Raw genomic sequence first — 13,196 nt, forward strand, 5'->3', positions numbered from 1 at the left:
GTATAAAAATGTGCCCCACCAGGTGGTAGGAAGGACTAGTGCCTCTCCCTCCCGACGCACGTTTCGCAAGGAACACATCCAGCTTTCTCAAGGGAAGGTGGGAATAGTGACAAATAAATGTATATGTATGTGTTTATTCAGATGACACAGTACCTTTGACTTTTCTCTTTGTATCCTCATCCGCAGTTTTAGTAGTTGGGTTGTTAAATGCTTTCAAAATACCAGATTGTATACGCTGCAGAGACAAGAAATACTGATAAGAGCATGCTCAATATAAATACACTGAAGATACGTTAAAGTTGTCAAGTTAAAGCATGGAAGTGTGCAAAACGGCATTTTGTTAACTTTCTCATAAAAGGTGTTAGGACAGTTAGAAATGGTGCTTGCCCCATGTGATTCTCGGTAGGTTTATTTCCAGCATTTTCCCCCCTCCCTGTGTTTTCTTGACACATTGGAAATGGCAGGAAAATGTCAACTCGGCCACACAATGGCCACAGTGACCCACCAAAGGCAGTGATTGGCTGAGAGGACATTTCCGGTCTGCTGAGGATAGGACCAGATAGCACAGATTAGCATGAGCACCAGATTGGGACTTCGAGGGATAGCTTATTGTGCGGATCATATCTTTTATTACTTTTAAAAGCTCTGAGCCCTATTATGAATAAAAATTATTGGCTGGAAAATCCCTTTAAATGGGTTGCTAAGGTTTTGTACACAAGCCTGCAGTCCATCTGTGTTTGCAGACTTGTGATCCTCACAATACGCACAGCACACACAATGCACGCTGTCAGGATTCTCCGGCTCCGGGAGCGACTGCTCATGTCACCTCAAGTATGCGATAAGCATGTCCGACTAGGCGTGTGCGGCCTCACTCAATACTGCATATTGCATACTTGGTGTGACAAGACCGCCCGGCTCGCCACCGGCACCGGAGAATATCGACAGCGCACACTGTGAGGATTCACAAGTCTGCAGCTGCATAGAGTGAATGTAAACTTTGATGTCAAACCTGGACAATCCCTTTAAGTATTTAACCCTTTATGCAGAAAATATATAGAGTGCCATATTCCAAATCGGTATCCTATCACCACCTGCATTAAAGAGGTTTCCTAACCTGAAATGGGGTGACGTCACAGCTGAAGCTGACGGTAGAGACAGTGTTGGCATGGGAACAATGGGGTTGATCTGCAGATAAATAGCATTTCAATGGGCAGCACGGTGGCTCAGTGGTTAACACTGCAGCCTTGCAGCGCTGGGGTCCTGGGTTCGAATCCCACCAAGGACAACATCAGCAAGGAATTTGTATGTTCTCTCCGTGTTTGCGTGGGTTTCCTCCGGGTTCACCGGTTTCCTCCCACACTCCAAAGACATACTGATAGGGAATGTAGATTGTGAGCTCCAATGTCTGAGGAATTAATGTCGCTATGTAAGTGAGTGAAATAAATGCTGCTGACCACCTTATTGAAAGCATGTCTCCATTACTTAATGGACAGCTCGATCTGTTACACATGTGCTGCAGCACCCGCTGTCAATCACAAAGCTTGGGCATGTTTACAGCCACTGCTCTTCCACTCCTGGAAACGCTGATGAAAAATCACTGAGGTCTGAATGAGGCCTTACCATCAGTGTAAAATCATTGATTTTCCCATCTGGATCAATAAATTACAAAGCTTCTCCGATCCTTTGCAATGTTAATCACAGACAGCACATGGACTGTACACTGATGCCAGTGATTTTCACAGACTCATGGACTTTTATTGGGAGTTTTTACCGTGCTGCTGGTAAAAAAAAATGAACATGTCTCCATGATTTTTGCTTGGAAACACTTTCCGCAAAATAACATAGACATGTGAATGGTTCTATCTTCAATCACAAATCGAATACGTACGTGAAACACGAACATCTGAATGAGGCCTTAGGGACATCTTTTTCAGCGGATTTTGGGGCATTTTTCTTTTTCAATTGATATAGTTGCTGAATTTGGAAAGTCTTTTCTAGCAAAAAGTGAAGTACGTCTCTTCCACATGAAAAAAAACAGCACTGTGTGCTCTTCAGACACAAGGAAGCTTATTCAATTTATATTTGAAGCCTTTTTATGTGCATTTTACAGAAGAAACTGCCCTAAAAATCTTTGTGATAAAAAAAAGCGCCTGTTCACACAGAATTTAACGTATCAGATACAACTATCTTTTTAAAATCAAAAAACTTAGCAAATGCTTTTGATTCATCAACATAAACAGATCTAAAATATATTTTATATACATACACATTATTTATATACAGTATATATACACAAATACAGTACAGACCAAAAGTTTGGACACACCTACTCATTTAAAGATTTTTTCTGTATTTTCAGGACTATGAAAATTGTACATTCACACTGAAGGCATCAAAACTATGAATTAACACATGTGGAATTATATACTTAACAAAAAAGTGTGAAACAACTGAAAATATGTCTTATATTCTAGGTTCTTCAAAGTAGCCACCTTTTGCTTTGATGACTGCTTTGCACACTCTTGGCATTCTCTTGATTTTCAGTTGTTTCACACTTTTTTGTTAAGTATATAATTCCACATGTGTTAATTCATAGTTTTGATGCCTTCAGTGTGAATGTACAATTTTCATAGTCATGAAAATACAGAAAAATCTTTAAATGAGGTGTGTCCAAACTTTTGGTCTGTACTGTATATATACACACATGCACACACAGGGTGTTCCAAAATTAGGTGGACAGAAAGTGTAATAAGGTTATGAAGGGGGAGATTTATCAAACATGGTGTAAAGTGAAACTGGCTCAGTTGTCCTTAGCAACCAATCAGATTCCACTTTTCATTCCTCACAGACTCTTTGGAAAATGAAAGGTGGAATCTGATTGGTTGCTAAGGGCAACTGAGCCAGTTTCACAGATCTAGTTTTCACAGATAGATCTCCCCCAAATCTGTTTTCTTTTCAGATAATTCAGATAACACATAATGACAAATAATTTAAATACAGATAAAAGAAAATGTATTTTAACAGAGCATTGGAAATGCTGAAACATTTGGTACTCAAGCCCCAAAGAGAGAAACCATTTACCGCATTTGTGACAAATTCAATGCCACTGGCTCAATCCTTAATGCTCCAAAAACTGGTCGACCCAAAACAGTCTGTACAGAAGATAATAAACAACTTGTTGCTGAAACATTTGTTCAGAGTCCAAAAGTCCAGAAGAGCCTCTTTGGAATTGGGAATTTCACGAGCTTCTATCATGCCAATCCTGAAATCTATTGGGTGGAAAGCTTATGCAGGCGACTGCAATTTAGTGTTTGATAAATCTCCCACTTCATAACCTTATTACACTTTCTGTCCACCTACTTTTGGACCAGTGTGTGGTGTATGTATATTATATATATATATATATATATATATATATATATATATATTTATTTTTTGCTTATCCTGGAACAAAATATCTGACAGACATTTTTCAAAACTGGCCAGTGCAAAGGGACATTATAAAGAACGTGTTGCTCACTCTCCCACTCCCCCGCCTGCTCAAGTGCCCTTGATCCAGTGGTCTCCACCAGTACCGCAAGTGATGTCGTCAGCAAAAGAGTGGAATCAGCGGTCAGCTGACTGATGTAACAAGACGTATCAAGTCTGGATGGGGATGAGACCACTGGAACAGCAGGGAATTGGAGTGCTCGGTTACATTTCTTTCTACACATATAATGATCCCATCTACCTAGCTAGTTTTTAAAAATGTGGTGGAAACCCCTTCAATACTTTAAAAATTACAATACACAAAATTGTACTGCACTTGGTATGCAAAATGAAATTCATAATGGAGGACAGATCCATCACAGAAAGGAACCTGTTGAATACAATGCAGTCTGTCAAATTTTCGTCATTGTGTCTGGAATTTTAATAAAGGCGCAGCATGCTACAATATTTCTTTTTGATAAAAATGATGAAATCTGTGAGGGAGCCTCTAAATCAGGTGTGAATAATAATAATAATAACAACCTATCAAAAGGACTTACCACTAATGTAATAAGAGTGCTTTATCAGGCCCCAAATAATATTAGAAACCATGTCTTTATTACAAGTAACTGTTGATGCAGGCTGCAAAAGAGCAATGTTTAATCCCGGTACTTATGTACCAAGCACAGTCGCCCATCCCTGCAGTTTGCTTCTATCATGGCCACCATGGCATGATTGACAACCAGTGTGTGCATGGACGAAGAATCTCCTCTTCTCTTCCTCTTCAATCATGCTGGTTTGTCAATCACACTGACATGATGGTTATACATGCAAAATGCAGGGATGAGTGACGGTGCTTCCGGACCAGTCTGAGTACATAAGCACCAGGATTATACATATTGCGGTTCGTGAAAAAAACTAAGTAAATAAACTTGTAAGCTACCTTGTCATGAGAAGCGTGTAGAGCAGTTACAAGCAATAATTATCGCTCTGGAGGCCCCATCCTGCTGTGCCATTTTGTAATAGACACAATATTTCCCTGATCTGCTGATTGGCGTGAATCCCAGAGGAGAAACACCCAGAAATCAGCAAGTTATCACCTACCCTGGATATCGGTGATAACTTGTTTTCACTGGACAACTCCATTAATCATACAAGGAAAATAGTAGGTAGCAGTGCTTTAATGGTTGTAGGTGAGTGGTGAGTAAAAAGCCTGGAGTGGGATTAGCACTTATATAGAACCTTCTGCTCTGCTGCTGGCAAACCAACACTGACACACCCAACCCTTACCTGAAAGTTTAAATGGGAATCGTGGACATGGGCCACTCCCAAGACCTGAAGTGAAGGGAGAGATCCATCCCACTACCTTCCTACAGATCTCTCCAAAAATAAAAGCCTAGGTCAGGTTTTTCTAAATCTGACTTGGTCAAATAGTTTGACCAAGTCCACACTCAGCTGTGGCTGTAATTACAACACCCTCCAGCGGGTTCAGCATATTTCTATGCACAGCCTGGGGGACACATAACGACCCTCATATAGGATTCCCCTCACTACCTCCCATTACATACACATAAGAACATTAAACAAATTAGCATACTTTATTACGTTCATTGAAACCATTGTCTATATGTTCATAAATAATGACCATTATATAGTGGTGGCGATACAACCGTAATGGAGTGTATTCCATCGAACGTAACTAATATATGTGAAGCTCATATGGCCTCACTGGTGATGGTCTCTTGAGCACTCACTCATTCACTCTCCCTAGAATCTGACTATTGGGACACTGCGATATGACAGGTTTGCAATTTTACTACTGGTAGGAAATATCAATAGAAGTTTTTTCTCCAAGTAGTCAGTCCCAATGCTTTGAACATCTGCAGAAGCAAAGAGGCAGTCATATGTGGCCAATTTTTAAGAGAATCTGAGAGCAACACAATTGCTAAATGACATTTATGACCCCAATCTTCAATACCATCAGTATTGGCTTACTAGAGAAGCCTTTAGACTGGCGTTATTTCGAAAGATTTGCTATACCTGAAATACAGTACCTTCCAATCTAAGCAGATAGAAGTGAAGACTAGTAGCACACACTGTTAACCTCGTGCACTTGAGTTCTCATAAGATGAAGCAGAGGAGGACACCTTGTGTCACAGACTGCTTCAAGACCTATTTCATGGTCAGTCTTGTGAATCTTCAAAGCAAAATAGGGTCAGAGAACGTCAAGTAAAACAATAGATTTTCTAAGGTAAAATGTAGTAGAGCAACTAGTCTTAACTGCAATCTAAGCCTTCTTCAGAGAAGCTCTTACACTTGTGTGACAAGTGGGCTCTGCAGTGCATATAATAGCTTTACAAGTAAGAAATAGAAAAAGAACAGGCATGCGGAGTTTCAAGGAAAGCAATTATTTAGTGTTATGTTTGGTACAATACCGCTAAGGGTCAATTGTCACTTACATTTGAAACCTCGGGTCTCAAAGTCTGACACCTGGTTCAATTTGCTTATTTGTTAAAGGGAAGACCTCAAGACCTATACTTGGAAATAAAAGGGATGCTAAATGAAATCAAAATCTGTTTGTCCTCGTGCATAGAGGTGCATGTAAGGCATGCAATCTTCAAAATTGGAGTTTTGGTTTAGAAAACCATTCTTTATTAAAGGAAATTGCCTGTCTTTCTCATAAAGTGAAGTGCTGCAAATACATACAATGGAGTGGTAGCTGATTGTACTGAAAAAGAGAGGATTATATGTAGCTGCAATATGTCACAGTATTGTATCTGCCCCTACCAAACCTTGCCATGTAACGTGTCACATCCGTGTAATCAGTACTAAAAGACATTGGGCCCAATCATTAGAGCTTTCTCTAGATTTCTGGCATACAACACTTTAGAAAGTCCCCAAAATTTTTCAACTTTTGTAGCATACAGTTGTTTCTGGACTGTGGAAATTTTCACACGAGTGCCAGCAAGATCTACCAAAGTGGGCAGAGCATGGCAAAGCTCGCTCGTCCGACAAATTTTTCAAAGGCTACGCCACCATAGTGGTATAACTTAAGTCCGGAATGAACTCCAGTCCCTCACTGGAGTAACATTCTAGTGAGGCACATGCCAGTGATAAGATGTATTTAAATAATTAAAGAGGTTACCCGGGACTTTTTTTTTTTTTATCTACTACTGGGTGAAGCACCTATAGGCCAAGAGTTGAAAACGACCAGCCTGTTCTGTTGTGTGCTGATCTTTTCTGGGTCAGAGCAATCACAGAACTGCTCCTGGTAGCGAATCTCTCACTTCCTGTGATGTCACGATAAAACAGTTCCTTCTCTTCCGCTCTGCTCTGTGATGGGGCGTCACTGCGGATGTCATATTGATGGACAGCCAGCTCCCCGCTGTGACTTACATTATGTCAGTTGGTACATCAGCAGTGCATAGAACTCTGCAAATGATTCTGATTTTGAGAGCCTATGCAAGGTATCAGGGTCACTAGCAGACTTATCACACTACAATGCTTATGCAATTTAAACCACACTAACTTAGCGCGCCTACGCTGAGTTAGGCAGCGGGGAACCAGTTGTCAATCAACATGATATATGCAGTGATGCCCAGTCAATAGAGCAGAGCAGAAGAAATGGGACCTACAAGAAAATTAAAGGGGGGTTTCCAGGCACATATCAAACAATCCGGCTATCCTTGTAATGAGTCCCCGAAAGCTCCCATTATGTATATATTTTTTGGGGGGTTTAGCTCCCCTTCAACCATCGTTGTGATTTGTTATTGTTTAAATTCTGAACTTCCTGCCAACTCTCACTGGTGCTAGACTATTTCCCAAAAACAAAGCTGTAACTAACCCACAGGTCACATACTACCACCCTATGTGCCCAATCCACTCCACCTAAATAGAACCATCCTGAGACTCTTATACAGTCTCATGATGGATAAATCACAGTGCAGACTGATTCTACTACCCAACATTCCTGTCACTTGACCTAGTATGTGTTACCATGACACTCCTGCAATCAATAATATTTCAGGTGCTGGCACAAGCACCACACAGGCTCAGAATACTGTAGAGGAGTAGTGAATCAGACAATGTATTCATGTATTCTAATGCACTCTCGCATTCTGAAAGTCAAAAGTTGATAAGACTACCTGTTCTGTGTAGAGCCTGCAAGGTTTCTGTGCTCTCCATCTCTGTACAGTATATAACTTGCCGAGGATTACCGTCCATGTCCCCTACGACATCACTATTTAGAGCTCACTCCAGAGACTTGGCTTAGCCAGTCAAGGCATAGACACAAAATCCTTTGCTTTAAACGGACGGTGGCAGAGATTAAAGATGTTGTCCACTACTGCAGATGTGCAGTACCCAGAGCAGCCACTATCAGTTGACGGTGCAGCTCCATAACTGAGCACTTCCAGCAGCCACCGACACCTAGAACAGCTGATCAATGGGGGTTCTGGGTGTTACACTCTCACTGATCATACATTGATGACCAATCGTAAAGATAGGTCATTAATGTTAAAGTAGTGGACAACCTCTTTAAGGAGCTGGAGGTCACATCACCAAATGTGTAATGTAAATGTACTAGCCCAAGCCAATGGCAATTTTTTTTAAGTTTAAAAAAAATAGTGCAATCCCTTTATGATGAGGCAATTTTTAGTTGTGTTTTTTCCCCTGCTTCTTCCAAGAGTTATACATTTTTTCATTTTTCCATTGACATAGCCATATGAGGGCTTGTTTTTTTGTGTGTGTGGGACAAGTATGTAGTTTTGAGTGACACCATTCATTGTATGCAAATTGCCTCTTCAGAGATGGAGAGGACTTGAACTCTATAGCGCCACCTATTGGAAGCAGCAATCCTACATGTCACAATCAACCCTTTAACGAGTCATGCAATATGACTTAGGATAAAAGCCAAATCAGAATCTCAATTTGCAGACACAGTGTTTCGGGGTATTAGCCCTCATCAGTGCAAAGTATGAGAACTGATTTGGCTAGGTGAGAGGCTGATTTGGCTATTATCCCAAGTCACATTGCAAGACTCGGTAAAGGGTTGATTGTGACTTGTAGGATTGCAGCTTCCAATAGGTGGTGCTACAGAGTTCAAGTCCTCTTTCTCTTTGAAAAGGCAATTTACATATTAAATTTCTCAGAGGAGCATTGCATGGCGAATAAGCCTCCTCACACTGGCATGCCAGAGCCGGTCACTCTCCACAAGGAGAAACGTTGCCTCTTAGACACAATTCATTGTAACATTGAATGTACTGTAAAATGGGGAAAAAAAAATGCCATTGATTGTGTTTTTTCTTTATTTACAGCATTCATTCTAAAAATGACTCTTAATCATGATTCAGGTCAGTACAATTATGGCAATTCTATACTTGCATAAATTTTTTTATTTTATTTAAGTGGTTAAAAAAATTGATATGTCAAAAAATGGTTTAATACCAAAGTGTCTGGGCAGGTAAAGAAACCTAGTTCAAAAACAGAACGATTAGCGTTAGATGAGCAATTGCAGATGAGTAGTAATAGGGAGAGAACTAGAAAAAAAACCATTTAATAATAAAAAACTATGACACCCTCTAAATATTTGGAACCATCTAAATATTTCATGTAGCTGGAAAGAGTGACACCCCAATTCAGCCACAGTTAAACAGTGGACTTGGCACCAAATAAAGAAGCAGTAAACCCCATGAACTGCACGGCTGCTAACCCCCTATAAGGTCTTATTCAGGCGTTTATGTTTTTTTTCAAGGATAGAACACATCCATTATAGTCTATGGTGCTATTCACATGCCTGTGTTTTTTAGGGATCATGCGTCCATGCAAAACTCATGAAGACATATCTTTTTTCCGGAATCATGGATGAAAAGTACCATTACAAGTCTATGGGTCTATGAAATAAATGCACAGGACACTGATGGCATCCCTGTGCTGTCCATATTTAACATTGCAAAGTATAGGAGAAGCTTTTGTAATTTACTTATCCATATGTGAAAAACCCTGATGACACTGATGGTAAAAATGGACACAGACCATTCACTGATGACACTGACACCATTTTTTTCTCTTTCAAGTCTAAACACAGACGTGTGAACAAGCGAAATTTTAGGTCAGTGCTGGACATTTTTGGAGCAGGAGGTATATATCACTGACTGCAGAGCAGCAATGGTAAAATAACCCTTCTCTTATGTTTTGTTGGGAGTCATGGCCCATCGGTGGATAACCTCCCTTCCACTAGTTTTACAGTCAAAAACTTACCAGGGAGACAAATCGATAGGCAAGTCACTAAGCAGAAAGACGTAAATGGGGTTTAGGGCTGTAATTAACCCCCTCTGGTGGGATTAGTGAGTTAAACCATTTATTTAGTTCAAACACAAAAAAAGCTTTTGAATAGTAATGGGGGAGAGAGAGTGCAGCAGTAACAAATATAGTCCGGTCTCATATGAATGAAAGCGGCAAGGACCATACATCAGTGACAGGAGCGGTCTATAAACCCTAGTGTCATCTGTCAGGCTGGAACATGCTGTCACCATACAAGCAAAGGCAACATGGACTCACAGCAACACAAGGACAACACTATGTATGGGAAAATCAAACGCAAAATTAGTGAACTAGAATAAAACAGATTGCAAAAAAGTGGATAAAATTAACAAAAAAAAAACAAAAACTTCATCTTAATGCCAAAGGAATATGTCATTCAAAACTGCCATTTTAATGTTCATACTATTAACTTTCCCAATTAAGTCACACCATAACCATAGTATTTCTTTAAAGAAATACTAAATTATATTGATGTCGTATTGTATCTATGTACATTATTTCCAAGGTATCCGTCATACTAATGATTAAGTCTCAACACTCTGCCAATAACATTGTAAAGAGAGCAAATAAAACAATGGTAAACTACACAACATGACGGTAAATGTCCTTAAAAGCATCCTGGTGGCAGACATATTGCTGTGGGCATTGTTACATCAAGAAACACATGGTTGTGACACTCCACTACAATTGCATGGTTCACAGCTGTGGATTTCCCATGGAAGACAATGCAGCCACAGCCAAGGTACTGCTGGCTAGGATCGACACAACTGTCAGTGCTTAAGGGCCCCAGACCCCCAGACCTGACATCCTAATTTTGTCACATATTCTATTGCCATGAAAAGGGGGTTAGGCGGGGGGAAAAAAAATTAAGAGCAAAGCTGAGCTTTCAATAGTGCTGCTCCCCTGCTGTGCTGCCCTGGGGTGATCCAGAGGATGCTCATACTAATGTACCATTATTGTAAAACAGGCTCTGTAATTGTGGCGGAGGGTGGAATCCAACCCCTATCTGACCAGTATTGGCAATGTCTCCAACACAGGCACAAAGCCCCTTTCAAATGACTCATACACGGGTGAGTGCAGAGGTTCAGCATGTAGTTTTCTGACAGACGTCAAGACCACTGGAAGCATAAATGGGGTCACCAGCCGTTCTTTTCCTCAAGTTCACAAAGCGTGGAGGTGACCTCTGTATAGTGGTTTTATACAGCTATTAGCATGTCTCTGAACGAATCCGCGACAGATGACAGAACGCTGCCAGATGATAAAACAGGTGAATTTATTCACCTACCATTCCATCATGGGCAAATATCAACGACTGGTCTATGCGACACAATTGCATATTAATTTAAAAAGTAGCAAGTGTGGTCTCTAGAATAGATTAACTTTACACCACAATCCTCTCTATCCAAACTGGCGGTGTATTATCTGTTAATTATTGCCAGGACTCAAACACACGACTTACATATGGACGGTCTATATTATTATATAGTTGAAGCTTTGTCATACTAGTTTTCTGTCTTCTCCAGCCATATTTACTCCAGTATTACAGATACTAAAAATGATCTATAATCGTAAAATTAAGGTCCATTTACACGGTCTGACATGACCGCCAATCGGTAAACTTCTACTGCTCGACAGTCATACCAAAGCAAACGATGGCCACTGAGCGATCTATACTGGATAGCTCAGCACACATAGGCTGCCATGGAGTCCTGTTTACACAGAACGATGTCCTGCCGACAAGAAGATCTTTCATGCTGCTCAAAAGATCACATCACCGATGAATGAGCGTCTTTCTTGATCATCGGGTGATTGGCAGCCGGTTTACATGTGTTTAGCAACGTTCTTCACAATTATCTTGCCGTGTAAATGCCCCTTCACTCTAACTTCGCATATGCTTCTATCTGCATGTAGTATAAACCATTACGTCTGGCAATCTGGAAACTTATCAATATCAATCTATGGGTCTTTATGTATGAAGTGGCCTAAAAGAAAGCCACTTACCTTTGTTTCTTCCAGACGTAAAGCATCCAGCAAATAGTGAAGTAGTTCCTGGCTATCTTGCTGCTGGAAAGTTTTAAATCGAGGAGCCCTATATAAGATACAAAGGTAGGTAGCACTACATCAAGAGAATGCGTGAAGTGTTTAATAAGAACATAAACTACAAGATCATCACAAAAGAGCTGTTGTACAGCTGCAGAATTCAACGACATGCTGGGACTTGTGGTTTCATGACAGCTGGAGAGCCAAATATTGCATTCAACTAACATGAATATGTAAAATTGAAAGAATTAACAAATTCAATCTAAAAACAGAGTTTTCTCAGATTGCAAGACTGTATAAATAAACATTCATACTAATTAAAACTACAAGGGTGTGTGTAATGTTAATTCATTCCTAGGTGGTCCAGAATAAAAGTGGAAATTAATATCGGTTGGACTAGGAAACTGGAAGGGTGTATGTGCTTTATTTTCTGCTTATCGAGAGTAGAATAGAAGCTTCTTAGTAGAAAAGATCACAAGTGGCCACACCAGTAGTCCATGGCTGTGGATCTCCTCCTACCTGCCGAAAGTCCCAGCTTTTCTTATGATTTGTATGGCTGGTGCAGCATCCCTGTTTCAGTGTGACGCCTGGGCACATAATGACAAGCAGGGAATACTAATCAGAGGAGCTGGGTAACTGGACACGTAGAAAGAGGTTTGCAGGACTCTAGCCGGTAGCGATGCACTACAAATATAGCTGCCGGACCAGAGTCCTGCGAATCTTTTTGACCATCTCTAATTATTACATGTTAGTCTAGGACAAAGAACAGTAACCGGGGGTTTTACTGAATGCTCTGGCAGTTGCCTGGTAGCTGGTTGATGTCAGGGAAAGCTGAGAGTTGTTGTTTCACAACAGCTGGAGTGGTTGCTGGTCCCAGGTCTAGGGTGTATCAGAGGGTTAACATGATGTTCCCTGGTAGTATAGGTGGTTAATTTCCTAATAGATTGTAAACTTACGAGCAGGGCCTTCTCTCCTCGTTATTCTGTAATATCGGATATTGTCTGTACATGCCCCCTCTGACTTGTAAAGTGCTGCGGAATATGTTGGCGCTATATGAATAAAAATTATTATTAAGGGGATAATTCTTTTGATTCTGGTCTTTTATTTACGACACCAAGCCCCAGAGAAGTGTCATGTGGTGTACTGACATTGTGTTCCCTCTGTAAAGTGCACATTTCCTTCTGCTTCATCTCCTGCCCTGCACTGATCATACATATAAGTAATGAACAGAGCACTTAAGTGCCCTGCCCAATCATTGAGGAAGCACTTAGCTAGAGGTGTCTGGTGCCCCTGATTGTAAGCTGTATACACACACATATACATACACACACACACACACACACACACACACACACACACACAATTAC

General features: G+C 40.6%; 1 protein-coding gene across 2 annotated transcripts in view; it reads right to left on the reverse strand.

Annotated features, from left to right (window-relative positions):
* USP45 (ubiquitin specific peptidase 45) overlaps positions 1–13,196 on the reverse strand; it is a 142,575-nt gene that overhangs the window by 19,495 nt on the left and 109,884 nt on the right. For both annotated transcript variants that reach the window (XM_073675755.1, XM_073675754.1), the window contains exons 9-10: positions 11,791–11,878; positions 154–235 (exon numbers count right to left, since the gene is read on the reverse strand). In XM_073675755.1, the coding sequence (XP_073531856.1) occupies positions 154–235; positions 11,791–11,878 (170 nt within the window). The remainder of the gene's footprint in view (positions 1–153; positions 236–11,790; positions 11,879–13,196) is intronic.

This window comes from Phyllobates terribilis, unplaced genomic scaffold (assembly GCF_046119375.1).
Source record: "Phyllobates terribilis strain yellow unplaced genomic scaffold, ASM4611937v1 Scaffold_3__8_contigs__length_932513732, whole genome shotgun sequence".
NCBI classification, from domain to species: domain Eukaryota; kingdom Metazoa; phylum Chordata; class Amphibia; order Anura; family Dendrobatidae; genus Phyllobates; species Phyllobates terribilis.